At 37.4% G+C, this 16,115-nt stretch overlaps 1 protein-coding gene and 1 long non-coding RNA gene across 2 annotated transcripts in view; one reads left to right on the top strand and one right to left on the bottom strand.

The window, feature by feature from the left end:
• Positions 1-5,602: 5,602 nt before the first annotated feature.
• The window catches only part of PKHD1 (polycystic kidney and hepatic disease 1 (autosomal recessive)), a 507,823-nt gene continuing 497,310 nt past the window's right edge, over positions 5,603-16,115 (bottom strand). Inside the window, 2 exon segments of the mRNA XM_011981329.1 lie at positions 5,603-5,944; positions 5,946-6,219. Coding sequence (XP_011836719.1) covers positions 5,782-5,944; positions 5,946-6,219 — 437 coding nt within the window. The 3' untranslated portion in view covers positions 5,603-5,781.
• On the top strand, positions 8,548-9,263 carry LOC105540620. Its single transcript, XR_001006221.1, has 2 exons — positions 8,548-8,604; positions 9,038-9,263. It is a non-coding gene; the product is annotated as an uncharacterized LOC105540620 (long non-coding RNA).

Here is a 16,115-nt window from a genome sequence, read left to right as displayed (position 1 = left end):
GCTTTTTAACCATGTTGGATACTCACAGGAGTAAACCAGTAGATGGGGAGAGATTAATGATACCAGAAAAAGAGGATAATTGAAGCAGTGACATCCGTGAAAATACAATAAAAATATATGGGTGGGAGAAACTCTTGATATTTGGTATTATTAGAATTATAGCCCAAATTTATAGCACTTCTAGAGTTCTCCAAACTACAGATAAGCACCTAAGATTATTCTTCATGCAACAATTTTTAAAAATTTTGGAGAATCTTATTTCTCAGGGCACATTCATTGTTTGCAAATTAAAGCCTACAGCCTCTTGACTTCAGTTTCTGTTACAGGAGTCTTAATCTCTGGAACCTCCCTAATAAGTATATAGTGATAACTGCTACCAAGAGTCAGACCTTTGTGTTCAGGGTTATACATACATGCATTGTTTAATGACAGGAATACACTCTGAGAAATACATCATTAGGTGATTTCATCATTGTGCAAACATCATAGAGCATACTTAAACCTAAATGGTGTAGCCTAGTATACACTGAGGCTATATGATATAGCCTATTGCTCCTAGTCTACGAACCTGTACAGCATATTACAGAACCAAATACTATAGTCAATTGTAACACGATGGTATGTATTCCTATATCTAAACATATCTAATCATAGAAAAGATACAGGAAAAATACGGTATAATCTTATGTGACTACCATTGTACATGTGGTCCATTGTTGACCAAACTGTTATGCAGCACTGAATATCAGTATCACATGGTATAGGCTTAGAATAAGCTCTCATGGAGCTGGACTGGAAGAAATACACAAGGTGGCACTAACATGGAGGAGGGAGGCATGCTATTGGGTGGGCACCTCTCAGTGCTATGGGTATCATGTTGACTTGGGGTACACATCTGCTTCCACAGGGTCTCCTCCATAAGAGTGTGATGAGAAGGAGACTGTTTTATATCTGGATTTTAGGAGTGATATTGAGGCCATAACCATATATGATTTTTCCTTATAGGCCCTTCACCAAATGGAACCCTTGGTGGCATGCCTTGTATAATATCCCAGGGACACTGTGGTAGTAAAGCAGATCCAGTCACAGTCTAGCCACTATTATCCATAGCATCTTCTCTTCCTCACCTATAGACTTCCCTTACCTTTCCTTTTATTCCTCCTTGATCTCTTTTTCTCCGTCCATTCATCTTCCACTGTCAGATTCTTTTTCTTCTCCTCTGCATCGATTTTAGTTTTTCAAGGACTAACAGCATTTTCTATAAGCATTTCTGCAAGGACTAAGAGCATTTTCTGTAAGCATGTCCTATCCCTGGCTGAGATCTAAAGAGACTGCCAATCTCTGGTCAATCATAACTTGGAGAAAATATTTTTAAATTTATTTTAACAGTAAATGTATTTATAAAAGTATTGAAATACAAAAGGATATAAGATTTAAAGTGCAAATCAACCCATATTTTCTACTCCATTCCCCAGAGATAACTATTACTTATAAAATCATATTGATTATCTTTTCATAATTGTTCTATGCATAAGCAAACTATAGTAAAACCATACTGTACCGATTGTTTTGTGATTTGCTTTATATTTTTACTATAACCATGTAACTTGAATAATTTTCTACATGCATCATTCTACTAAATGACATACCATTAACTTGAGGAAATGTTAAAAGGAAAAAATATAGTCCAAACAAATTTTGTAATTTGCCTTGGACCCTAACAAAGTGATGGCAACTGACTGTTTTTTATTTATAAAATGGAGAGAAGAGTGGATATTTCCTTCACCTTGTTATAGCTACTAATTTTGAAATAAAACATAAAGTGATAATAAATAAGATTATCTTGAGACTGATAAGAGATAACATATAGACAATTAATTCTTTGAATCCCAGTAAAACCTAGAAAGTCCTAAAATTGAATTAAATAAATTTTCTAAATTGTTCCAAGCAAAGAAATCACCAAATAAAAAGAACAAATGCTAGAAGAATATTTGTAAACATCCAAATTTCTGTATTCTGCCACTTAATCCACATTTAATTTTATAGAAATGTTTTATTTCTCTTTAAAAATTACCTCTAGAAAGTGACTTTTCTCTCAAATATATCTCTCATTAGTCAAAGTGCTATAGTGTATGTTGAAATCAACAGTTCTGTACTCAATAGTGTTTAATTCTTTGTGTTTATAGTTTTTTCAAAATTGACATTGACTATAAGTTGTGAAAGCAAAATACGGAATAAATGCATGAATTTTAAATGACAGAATTAATTAAAATTCTTTACTGTTATTGACATGTACAATTTTATAGAACCTTGGTTGAATAATATTTGCATATGATTTACATTTGATTTCCTCATACTCATTTTTGCATATAGTTTGTATGCATTTCAATATATAGTAATTTCACATATTTGGAGTAAGACTGATAGATGGAAGGGAGTCATTCAACTAAATTGTTGAAAGGGGTGGGCCCTGAGAGAGCTCAAATCTTGGTCCTCGGTGGCCTCATTGGGCAGTACCAAGAGCAAATCCATTGAAGGGCAAGTCCACCTTGATCAGATAAGCTGAGTCTTTCACTCTGGAAGAGACATGAAGTTCTGTTGGTCAGGTACTTTCCCTGAACACAGTCCCTGCCCCCCTAGAAAAGTCCCCCTCTCCAAACAAAAAGCTTGGAGAGATGGCCAAAACAACCATAGCTCCACATATACTTCTTCCTCAATTTTGACATCCACAAATATTTATAGACATTTTTTGACAAATAAAAATTGTGTATATTTGTCATATGCAACTTGATAGTTTGAAATATATATACATTGTGGAATGGATCAATTGAATTAATTAACATATGTATCACCTCACATACATAGCATTTTTTTGTGGTGAGAACAGTTAAAATGTACTTTCAAACACTTTTGAACTCTCTAGACTTTTAGCTTGTCCAATCTCTTGAGAGAAAGGAGTCCATCAATACAGAAAATCAGCAATGGGAGGCAAGAGGAGATTCTTTGAACTAACACAGGAATAAAGTACATCTCAATATTTATTTAGATAAAGGGTGTAAATCGTCACTGCTGGGAAGTATTTGCTGGGTGACCCATGTTAATGATCTTAATAAATTTAGTGTTGGCCTACAGTGGTGCTCAAATTGGCTCATCTCCAGACATGAATGAATGTACAGCTACTCTCTCTTTGCTTTCAGTGTTTCCCCAATTCTCTGATTTTTTTTTTAAGAGAAAGAGGACTAGCTTAACTATGGGTTGAAAGATTTTAGCTAGATGCCAAAATTCCATGCCACACGCTAGAGCCTGGCAAGTTACTGAAGATGTTTATAGCTGCTATTTAGGCCCAAAGAGTCAATTCTAGCCTCAGGGATCACAGGATTTTCTGGGATGGAATTAGTAAGATAATTATGGTTATTCCTAAACAGAGGGATAGGATAAAACATGCCTCCTAGAAAGATGCGTCTTGTGACGCATAGGGGATAAATAAGAAGATAATAAAAATTGAGAGAAGGGTAAACAAGGGGCAGAAATAACAGAGCTGGCGGCTGTTTGCGAAGGGTGAAATAGAATGAAGAGTCATGACTGACTTCTAGATTTCTGGTCTGAGTGCAGTGATGTCATTCACTGAGTTGGGAAAAAAACACAAGGAGGAGCAGGTTTTAGTGTTGTGTTAACTTCATAGTAGCTATAGGATAACCTACTGGATAATCTTACTAGGCAGCTATTTATGCATGGTATAGAGCTCAGGAAAAATACCTGGGAAAAATATTTAAAAAGTGGTGAAAGAATCTGCAGAAATGAAAGAAAGAAGGAATGTGCAGGTAAACTGAGGTAGGGCAAGGACTAAGACTGCCACCATTTTATAATCCTCAAAAGTCTTCACTTCTGAAATGTTTTTGTCCAAAAAGCTTACAGCTGTTTGAGGATCCAGTGAGTGTACTAAAGTAGAGATTGCAAAGGCAAATGATTTCACAGACCAAGAACCTACAAGAAAGATAAATAACTGGTTATAACAGGCACTAATTAAACTAGGGAAGGCATGTTCTGCCTAAGTCATTCGAGTTATTTTTTGTTTTTTGTTTTTAATTCTGTTGGTGCCCAAGCAAAATACATCATCTACGAAGAGGACTTACTCAGCAGGCAGCCAGCTTGTGCCTCCAGAGTAAACTTCTATAAACCAATTTCTTGCAAATCCTTCCCTGAACACAGATAGCCTGGACTGAAATCTCTTGGGGAGCACTGGCCTTAACGTCTACTCATATTTTCTTCCAGATCCAACACAGTGACCACAGACAAAGCTACCTACCTCCTTTCAGGGACAGCCTGAAGATCTGAAATACTCACCAGATGCCTAAAGAAGAGGTTAAAACATTTCTGCCAATTGGTAGTAGGGTGAGACACACCTCCCCCTTGATGCCCTGCAGACATAACAGCTTTCTGCCAGTACTTCCCATAATACTAATTCCAGGGCATCATAATTTAGATTTCAGCAATGAAAGAGTGTGTTTCCTTTCTCTGTTCCAACTCAACCACACAACAACCCATTAACGTTGTAGAGATTGGAAAATCCTGGTTTTCAGGATTTTCAGGAAAATCTGAGAGCAATCTCTTTTTGGAGGCTCTCCTCATTCCTGCCATCTTTTCTTTACATGCTTGGAGCATAGGGTCTTCTGGATCCAGAGCCAAGGACACAGTCAGGCTCTTTAAAGTATTCTTCAGTTTGAAAAGAAATGGGCCCTATACAAATGTGTGAATTTGGTGAAACTGCCTTTAACACCCTTACCAAATGTATCAATACCAGATAAGCCTTCATTATGATCTCCATTTAAACCCCCAGCACAGCCTAGAGCAGTTGCATATGACATAATCCCTCCTCTCCTTCGTATCACAGCTTTATGCATCATCTTCTCCAAAAAGCAGTTATCTGATAAAGGAGTTAGCTGATCATCCACCTGGCCACTTGGCTATCTCTGATCTCCCAATGTAGTTCTTTTCCAGTTGTAAATGTGACCCAGCTACTAACGGAGAGAATCACTGAAAAATACAACAGTGGTCCATAGACAATTTCCTTTCTCAAATTTGGTATTTTTACATCTTTGTCCTTAACTGAACTCTCAGCAAAGCCCATGAGAATATCAATTTTCATGTGTAAATACTCATGAAGTGCAAATTTGATATGCTCACACTACTGTAGGCTCTCAATAATGATTGAATTTAAACCATGAAATAAAATCCACTTGTAAAAAGCCAGGAAGTTGCCTTGTGGTTGGAAGGTAAGCTCTGACAGATCACAGAGCAGGGTGTTGAACTGTCCCTTCAAATGTTACTACAGGATAAAGAAATGCTTTTCTCCAACAGTGTGGAATTAACTGTAGCTGACCAGACCTTTTCATGATCCCTTCTATAAGAGAAGCTGAAAGCATTGTGGGTGGTCAATCCAGAGAATGTTTAATAATAACTCCTGCTGGTATAAGTCAATATTATGCCATTATTAACTTGTTGAAATCAGGCTTAAGTTAAAAACTGGTAAATAATTAACAAGTGCCATCATTTGTCTGACAATGTACTAGGATCGTGATAGCTGCAAAAGATGTATCAGACATTTTTCAGTCTATAAGCATTTATATTACTGTTTTCCATTTTAAAGTTGAAACAGGGATTCAGAGTCCATATTCTCTCTTCTTAGTTGTCCCAGCAGGACAGTCCTCACTTCCCCTGCTTATTATCCAGAAGTATTTGGAAGATTCTGCCTTTCAGACCAAATGCCCACACGTTCCCTGATCACAGTTGCTCCTGAATAGCTTCCAGGTGTACTGAATGAAGGCAGAACGCCTCAGTGGCCCCACAGGAGGCTTTCTTCTCTTGGGAAAGCCCCAAACTGCCACTTTGCTTACTCAGCCAACTTTGCCCTGGCAACTGCTGCCTCTCTTGTCTGAGGCCTGGATAGCAGCAGCAGCTGATCTTGGCCTGCCAGCTGGTATCTGAGCAACTGCTCTTGGCCCTCCTTCCAGTTCCCAGTCTCTTGCAGGTACACCTGCTGGGCAGGAGCACCTGGAGCACAGGTGTGCTCATGGGATGTGATGCCGGTAGTACCAGGAGCAGGCACAGCAGCCTCTTCCTCTCGGACAATGTGGCGGCTAACTTTCCTTCTGGACACTCCATTCATCAACTGGTGGGGGCACTGGTTCAGCCTGCCCAGCATGACCTTCATTCTCATATCTGGGGAGAAAAGAAATAGGGGAATAAATGGATTTAGTTTTCAACCAGTTAATTACACATTTTGCATAGTTAGCATTTCTGACAAGATACTGTCAAATCAAAGATTGAATTACATCAGCTCTTTGATTTCCAAATATCTTTTATTAGATACTCCAAATATGTAATAAAAATTTGGGAATACGTCTTCCTCAAAAAACACTTATATGATATCGATAACTGAATGAGGATTTTTCATTGTAAGGGCTAGGCTTCAACGCAAAAACCAGACCATGGTCAGGCCTTACCAGTGGGCCAACTCACACCTGTGTTAAGATATATGAACTATAAAAACCAGTCTTATCTAATACTTAGGCTTTTATGCCAAATTCATAATTTAAATATCTTTAGTTTTATAAAAACATGACTATAAATATTTGTAGAAATAATCACATAAACATCTATTTATATGAGTGTGTACATGTATGGTTGCATAACAGTAGAAGGAGAGATGGCACATTAGACTCAAGTCACAAAATTAGGCTCAAATTCCCCTTCTCCTGCTATCTGGCTTCATGACTTTCATCTTTTCAGCCTCTCTGGGCTTTAGTTGTATAATTTTAATTTATTCTCAGGTGCTGCTTCACAATTTACTAAAATATATTTATTTTAGCAATGTTGTTTTAGTTGATTTCCTCTCAACGTTTTATTTGTATTTTATTTTTCTATTAAACAGAACTAAACATCAACTCAGAAGAGTGCAATATACATAAACAGATATCTAGGCACCACACAATACTGTGTCAAGATAAAGACTGCAATGGAAAGTTAAGCATGTTCAGTGGGATACATGCATGGGAGTATATCATGCATGCAAAGGTCACTGTTCATATGCCTTACAGCGAAAAAAGGATGAACCTGTCCTAAACCCTGGGGGGTAGGTGGTAATACTGTCATCTACGTTTACTACATTTACCGTCCCTGCTTTTCTCACATCTCACCACCAAATACATTAACCACTCATTTGTATGCAATGAAGATGCCTAACTTATTAAGCTTTTTGTTATTTTTCTCCTGAGTTCGTTGAGAGCTATCTTGGTTTGTGTTAGGAGATAGTAATCCTGTCTGATTCATACTATAAGAGACAGTATTGGGGTAAAGAATAACAATTTCCCACTTCAATTTAATCTGGAAAATGAGGTAAGGATGAGAGAAAGTAATAACATTATATATATACACACACACACACACACACACATACACACACACACACACACACAGATATATATATATATATAATGCTTTTGATTTAGAGCAGTAAAATAAGATAATCATGTTGTTCCTATTATTTCCATGACACATCTATTAACATTATGATAAGCCCATGTTATTCATATTTTCTCTCTCCTGTTCCACAGTCTGTTTGTCTAGCATGTGTCTTCTACAGCCATCAAACTATGGGATGATTCTCTTGCTTTGAGCTATAAGAACTTTCAGGTTACCCTAGTTTTCCTATGGGACCTTCAGCTCCTCCCAGAAGTGTTTCTTGACAGCTCAAACTACATTGATTTATCCCTCAATACTTGTCTGGAGTTTCTCATTGGACCTGCACAGTTTCTTCTATTATTGGTCACCTTTTCCTTATGTGACAGTCTCATCTTCCTCTTAGGAATTTGAGTTCCTTCAAGGAAGAAATGTTTGTGTGCTGTCAACCTTGCTCCCTCATTATGCCCAGTCCTCTGCCAAGCACTGAGCTGGGCATCATCTCCATAATTAGTTTTCTCCCACCAGGTGGAAAAGACATAGTTTATGAGGATCAGAAATAACCAAAGAACAAGAATAATAAATTGTCAGGTAGAGGCAAACTTTAAAAGGGCAAGAAAGGCTTTGAATTTTAATCCCTTGGTAAAACCAACAGCACTTCATATAAGAGGAATCAAACACTGCAGGTCGCCTATTTTCAATCCATTGAAGATACTGTTATCTTGTTTTTGAGGACCTTCATTGGAAATCTTTTCCCCGTTGTTCTTTAAGTCCGCATCTATTCATGAAAGACTAACACAAGCATAGCTTTCCTTTGCAGACCCCAAAACATTTAAAAATCTACCATGAATTATTTACATGGCAGCTCCAATCAGCAACATACCTGACAGACTCCCCAGCTGAAATGAAAGTTCACTGTGCAAAGGTGCCCAGAGAGGCTGGCCGCCTCCCACTGTGAGGTTATAGACAGAACTAAGTCAGCACACATTATGTGTCAGTGCCGACATCAGAAGGAATCAAATCCTTTGATCTCGGACCTCCACAGGAAGCTTAGATCTCAGACAAATTAGATAAAAAATGAATTTATAGCAGATACGTGTCCTAAGGCATTCGGCTGAATGTTTGGGTTTTAGGGAAGGAAGGATAGTGAGTATCAAAATATATGAATTGGCATGCCTCCTTTCCACCTCTGCCTTGTTGATGAGTCCCCATTAAAATGAAAAGATGGGATTTTAAACTGTTCCTCGATGCCTCTTAGAATCCCACTGGTGGATTTGACCAAGTTTTAGGGAAAATGGGATACAATACGGGGAACATTTATCTCTTCTCTACAGAAAGGAAGACTCACTGGTTCTGGGTTCTTTCAGGTCCACCCACAGTCAGCTACAGCTTTTCCAGCTACCCTTAGCCTCTTCCAACTTCCAAAACTTTGTTGAGCAGCAAATATGCACTGTGCCTGTGACTTTAAAAATTTGTGTGGGTACTAGTCACTGGCTTCTTTTGCAATAAGAATATTAACAATGAATCTCCCCTCTCTCTCTCTACCTCTCCATACCCTGTGCATATTTTTTGAGCCTAGTTCCATGTGTAACATTCAGTGTTGGGTGATCTGGACTCAGTATAGAAAGCCTAATATATTGCCTGGACCTTTGATTCTAAACAGGATCTGAAGCGGATCTTGAACAACTGATCAATCAACAACAAGAATCAACCATCTTGGTTTCTCATTTGTCAATAAGGTACGGTAGTCCTGCCCACATGTTAGGGAAGTATATGCTATAATTAAATACTAACGCTTCTGTCTTGTCTAGAGAAGTTGTTCCTTTATGTGAAAAATATTATTTCTTTTCAATAAGCAATACATGACAAATGAAGAGGCATACAAATTAGAGAAAAATAAAAAGGAAAATGTCTGTAGTAGGACATTGTATCTTAAGTAATCTGCATTTTATTGATTTGTGATACTGTAGAAATGGATGTGTTTTAGTAAACCTAATTTAACTCATTAATCCATCTAGAACTTCCTTTGTTATATTTTATAAAACGTGAATCTAGACTGATAAATGTTCTAAATAGTCAAATTGACTAAACCTTTTATAAACTGTTTTCCTTTATATTTACTTTTATTTTCTCTTTTGTTATATATTTCATTTCTATATCTAATATCTTTATCTACTTACCTATATATGATATCTATATCTACCTAATTGGGGCTATTTCCACTAATGTGCCCATATATGCTTGTAACAGAATCACATTATCTTAAGAACGTGACATAAATATTAATTCCCTGATAGGGCTACTCATTTCCACTACCACAAAATCTATTTATTTTAGAAAATTGGCTTTGTATCATTAGCCTATATTTTCTGATGAACTTTGGAATCCATCTTATGCTATTCAACATTGCAAAGAATGATTGGAATTGCATTAATTCCATTTATTTGAGAATAACTGAGGTATTTGCAATAATAGTCAATCTAATTAGAAATATATTATATTTCTCTATGTATTCAAGTCTTCTCTTTATACTATTTAATAAAATATAGTTTATTTTTATATAGGTTCAACATAACACTGGTTAAGACATTTTTCAAGGCAGTATATCCTTTGGTCTCTATTGTACATTTCTTTACTTTTTTCTAACTATATACCATTGCCCTATACAATTTTTTGGACTGACATTATATTTGAGTGAGTTATTCAAAGTATTTATAAATCATGGTAGTTCATGGTCGAATCTTAAGTTATCCTTAAAAAGTATATCATCTGCAAACAACTTCCAACATTGTCCTCTTAATTTGTTTTATTTATTTTTTTTTTTTTGAGATGGAGTCTCTCTCTGTCAACCAGGTTGGAGTGCAGTGGCATCATCTTGGCTCACTGCACCCTCCACCTCCCGGGTTCAAGCACTTCTGCAGTCTCAGCCTCCTGAGTAACTGGGACTATAGGCGCATGCTGCCACATCCAGCAATTTTTTTTTCTTTTGGTATTTTTAATAGAGATGGGGTTTCACCATATTGACCAGGCTGGTATCAAACTCCTGACCTCAGGTGATCTGCCCACTTCGGCCTCCCAAAGTGCTGGGATTACAGGAATGGCCACCATGCCTGGTCATTTGGTTTTATATATGTTATGTTTCTTATGATTCCAAAATATATGTTATAAAATTATGGTAAGAATGACTTATGTGTTTTTCCTCGTTTGAATATGAATTCCTCTAATACTCCTTTGTTAATTATGATATTGGATCTTGATTGAAAATAGAAATGGAACTCTTCATTCTTTTTAAATTTTTTTTTTGAGACTAGGGTTTTATTACATTGCCCAGGTTAGAGTGCAGTGGATATTTTCATAGCTCCCTGCAGCCTCAAACTCTTAGGCTCATGCAATCATTCCACCTCAGCCTTCTGAATAGTTGCAAATACAGGTGCATACCACTATACCAGGCTCTTCATCTTATTCAGTGGGCATGCTGCTATTCCTGCTTATTTTTTAAAGTTTTCTTCTGGAACAACTACTATATTTTATCCATGTTTTAAAGTAGAAAATATTCATTTTTTAAATTATATGACATGGACATGTTATTTATTAATAATTTCCAAACATAGTTTTGCTTTCCTGAGAACCTGAGACAATTTCTAGTTCTCAGCTCCTTTGCTTTCAGATGAAGCTATCTCTGTCTTTCCCTATCCCTGTCATTCTTATACATTTGTATTAACAGAAGGTAAAGTGACAGCTATTTATATTTTATATTTACAAAAAAACACCATATACAGTCAATGTATCTCTAAGGTGGTAGAGATAAGAAATCTTTGAAGTAGATGTTCATGGTCACATGTGCATATATAGCCTCTTTCTTACACTTCACTTTTTCATTTCCAACATTTGATGCATGGATTCCATAAAGAAAATTGATGTAGACAAAGATTGGTGCATAATTTGGAGAAAGCAATATTGAGGTCAGCAGCAATGGCTGTCCTGCAAACACAAAGGTGGTAGCAAGAAAACTGGAAGAGGAAGCTAAAGTAGCCAGAAGAAAGCACTGGCTGGAAGCAAGAAGTCATATTTTCCCACTGTTAGGACCCAAAAAATGTGCATTCATCATCCTTTTGTATAGTTGGTGAACCTGGATAAAATTTCTATTAATACATTTCTTTTAGAAGAGGGGCAGGGGCAGGTCTTTTTTTTTTTTTTTTTTTTCTCAGCAGTTGTAATAACTCCTGGAATCCAAGGGTCTCTGGAAAAGGGAAATGGAAAGAAGGGGACTCATTTCACCAGGTCTTCATCATTCACTCAATAATAGTTATCGTTGGTCTAATACCCTAAATCCCTATGGTAACAGTGGTGTTGGGATCATAAAAGATACAGAATTTTTACCAAAGGATCTGTATAAGATGAACACAAATATTATATTACATACAAAAGGTATTAAATAAAGAAGTGAGAAGTATTATAAAAGTTGAGAAAGGAACTATTCCTTCTAGATAAGGAAGTTTGAAAAAAAGATAAAGTATATGATTTGGAGTGGGATCAATGGGAATGTACTAGTCCATTTTCATACTACTAATAAAGACATACCCAAGACTGGGCAATTTACAAAACAAAGAGGTTTAATTGGACTCACAGTTCCACGTGGCTGGGGAGGCCTCACAATCATGGTGGAAGACAAGAAAGAGCAAGTCACATCTTACATGGAGGGCAGCAGGCAAAGACAGCTGGTACAGGGAAAATCTCATTTTTAAAACCATCAGATCTCTTGAGACTCATTCACTATCACAAGAATAGTGCAGGAAAGACCAACCCCAAAGTTCAATCACTTCCCACTGGGTCCCTCCCATGATACATGGGAATTGTGGGAGTTACAATTCAAGATGAGATTTGGGTGGGGACACAGACAAACCATATCAGGGAGACTTTAGAGAAAGTGGATACTTTAGAGAAAGACATTTTGGTGTGGGGAGGCCTATGTTGCGCATAGAAAATATTGTCTTGGAGGGAAAAGAGATAGGGGTGAAGGAGTAGACCCCCGTAAGGAGTGTATTAAATAAAACTGAAGATATATCTGTGGAATGAAGTATAGAGGAGGAGAGAGAAAAAACAGACACTGGAGAGAAAGAATGGATAAGCAAGAGGACAGGCTGGTAAAGGGAGAACTAGGAGTTAAAGATAACTCTGTGTCTTGTCTGGAAGATTTGGGGCCAATTAACCAATTTAGAGAAGAAGGGAACAGTTGAGAATGTGTGATGCAAAATTGAGCTCTGACAGAGCAAACAAGACTCTTTCCCTGGCATTTCTACAAATCTGAGTTTATATAAACTGGACAACTAAGCCCTTTGCAAATGGGATTTGAAACAGTATGATATGATTTTTGAGTTAGAGGGGCTAAACATGTAACTTAGGACAATAGCATTCTTTATCTCCTTTAGCATTCTCTCCCATATTTGAATTTTTAGATACACACTGTTCTAACTGCCTCACACTTAATTGCGTGTTGCCTGGAATTGTTCTCTAATTTTCCCCCAAATATTACTCTTGTATCCCAACCATACTGAAAATTCATAAAGGGCACAGGACCAGATATCATCTCTTTATAATTACACAGAAGGAGCCTTATAACATGCTAAATAAACATCAGAAGATAAATATTTATTTAATATTCGTTGGGAGAGGAAATCTAATTGTATTCATTAAGTCATTCCAACAGGCTGTCATCTAAATGTTACAAAGATCAGTAAAAGCCTCTGCCAGGGTTTCTCATCCTCAGCATTACTGATGTTTTGAGCTAGCTAATCTTTGCTGTGGGGTGGTGTTGGGTATTATAAGATATATCTCTACACACGAGATGCCAGTGGTGCTCCCCTGCTCCCAAGCTGTGGCAGCAAAATGTCTCCAGACACTGCAAATGTCTTCTGGAAGTAGAGTGACCAACCATCCCAATTTGTCTGGGGCTGAGGGAATTCCTGGGACACAAGATTTTCAGTTTCAAAACTGGGAGAGTTCTGGGAAAAACCAGGATGTGTTAGTCACCCTACCTGGGGAGCAGAATTCCCCTGGTTGAAAACGACTGACCTTTGGAAACAGAAAGTTATCATACAATGAATTACAAAGACCAGAAGTGCTACAATGAAGGCACTCACTCAGTATACTTGGAACCCAAAGAGGAAAATGTTCATTCTGGTTGAGAAGAAAGGGGTTGAGGAAAGCTTTTGTTTTCTGATTTTTAGTTGACATGTAATAATGGTACTTATTTACAGGGTACAGAGTGATATTTCTTTTTTGGAGGGAGGGGAGCAGAGTCTTGTTCTGTTGCCCAGGCTGGAGTGCAGTGGTGCGATCTTGGCTCACTGCAACCTCTGCCTCCCGGGTTCAAGCGACTCTCCTGCCTCAGCCTCCCTGAGTAGCTGGGACTACAGGTGCATGCCACCACGCCTGGCTATTTTTTGTATTTTTAGTAGAGACAGGGTCTCACCACGTTGACCAGACTGGTCTCAAACTCCTGTAAACAGGTGATCCTCCCACCTCGGCCTCTCAAATTCTGGGATTATAGGCGTGAACCACTGTGTCCAGCCCAGAGTTATATTTCAATACATGTATACAATGTATAATGATCAAATCTGGGTAGTGACCATGTTCATCACCTCAAACATTTATCATTTCTTTGTGTTGTGAACATTCTTTAAAAAAAAAAAAAAAAAAGGCACCTTAGCTACTGTTTAAAGCTTGAGCTGGTTTTAACAGGTGAAGACAAACCATCCAACTGGAAGAAACTGCAAGTAAATGAGCAAGGAAATATTAGACTAATCCCGGGATGGATGAGTTAGTGTGGTGAGGGTAAGCATGGGCAAGAGAGGAAAACCCAATATCAGGTTAGAAATATTGGATAGAGTCAAGGCTTAGAGGGCTTTGAATCTTAAATAACATTTTCTAAACCAATAATAAATAACACATATATAGCCCACATAGTATGCCTGAAATTGTTCTGTGCTCTTTACTGACAGTAATTCACTTATTCTGTATGATAACCATAACTATGGCCAGTACCACTAGGGCCATGTTACTGATGAGGACACTGAAACACACAGAGAAGTTAGTTGTCTTACCAAAGTCTGACAACAGGGAGTCAGATTTAAACTCAGTTTGTTGGACTTCTGGGTTCTATGCTCTTATGTCACACTATCCTGATTCTCCAACTGACAATGAGAATTCATTAAATTTCATGAGTAGAAGAGTGACATTAGCAGATATGAATTTTAAAAGAGGGCTTAGATGGCTCTTGATATCAAAAACCCTGGTGACAGTAAAATAGGAGGGATGTATATTTTACTCTCTTCTTCCCTCATCACAATTTTCTGGCACCCTGACTGTATCCATGCAATTTTTGGTAAAAGCTGTAATGTGGTAAATTTATAATCTGAATCTAGTAGTCATGCTCGGTTCCAACAGCTCAATCATCCTAAGTGCTGTGATAGTGCTTAGTGAAGGCAAAGTGCTGAAGACAGAAACAGTCAGTCACTTTATCAGCAAATGTTAAAAGCTTAAAAACACAGAGGGAAAAGGGAAGCTAAAGTGCCATGGCAATAACAGAATAAAACAAAATGTATGTAAAGTTACCAATAATTAGGTGTTTCATAGCTGGTAATAATTTCCAAAGAAAAGCAGGAGATGCCTCATTATTTGTCTTCAAAACGATACTCTTCAGATTTGTACAAAGCTTAGAAGATAAGGAAACAAATCTGCTGTGATCCCCAGAGGAGGATTCGGATAACACATCTTTCTATTTTTAACTTGTATGTCCTAATAAAATGGCCTCTTTGATGCTCCCCTCTCTTCAATCTAAACTTTTCCAGAGAGTCTTGTCCCTCCCTGTCTCATTCTTAATTTATTAATAAACCATCACATAAAAAATGTTCCTTAATAAAACAGTTAGGCACTGTAGACTGCGTAATGTAGTTAATTTAAGCAGGCCACTGAGATTCACAAAGATAGCCATATGAGATTAAGGGAGAGATTAGTATCACTCCTGCCATTCTCTGTAGATGGCAGCTGAATATGAAGAGCTATTCAGATGGCAGGGTTCAAACACCTGTCCTGAGTTTACATGCAATAGTATGGTCAAGAGGCTTCTAAAAAGCAAAATTAGAATAATCTTAGATGGACTCTTCAGATAATTCCCATCCCCTTCTCTCTTTCTCTATTTTTTTCAATACTACTCCCATCTACACCCCACACCCTCTACCACCTTTTGGTGCAGGTCCAGGAACTGGAGTATAGCTAATATGTTGGGAAAATTGAAAAAAACAAACAAACTTTTATTTCCTTCATGGAAAGATATACAAACAAGCAAACAGATAAACACTCATGCTCATGCGTGCGCGCGCACACACACACACACACATAAACACACACATGAAAGATCTTACTCAGCTACTTAGAGGCAGAATAACATTGGGCTGCTATTTTTTGCTTAAACATACATTCAGAACCACTAAGACAGGTAAGCCTTTTGAAGCAGAAAATATGATAATTGACTCTTTAGAGTACATGTTTTTAAATGTTTCAGGCCTAGGGAAATTATATGAATATTTTTCATGTATCATACCTATATTTGGCAAAGCCATCTTGTGCTGTGCCCAGTCTTTCTATTTGCAGCATTC

This window comes from Mandrillus leucophaeus, unplaced genomic scaffold (genome assembly GCF_000951045.1).
Source record: "Mandrillus leucophaeus isolate KB7577 unplaced genomic scaffold, Mleu.le_1.0 Scaffold223, whole genome shotgun sequence".
Classification (NCBI taxonomy): domain Eukaryota; kingdom Metazoa; phylum Chordata; class Mammalia; order Primates; family Cercopithecidae; genus Mandrillus; species Mandrillus leucophaeus.
This window is presented reverse-complemented; position numbering and strand designations above follow the sequence as displayed.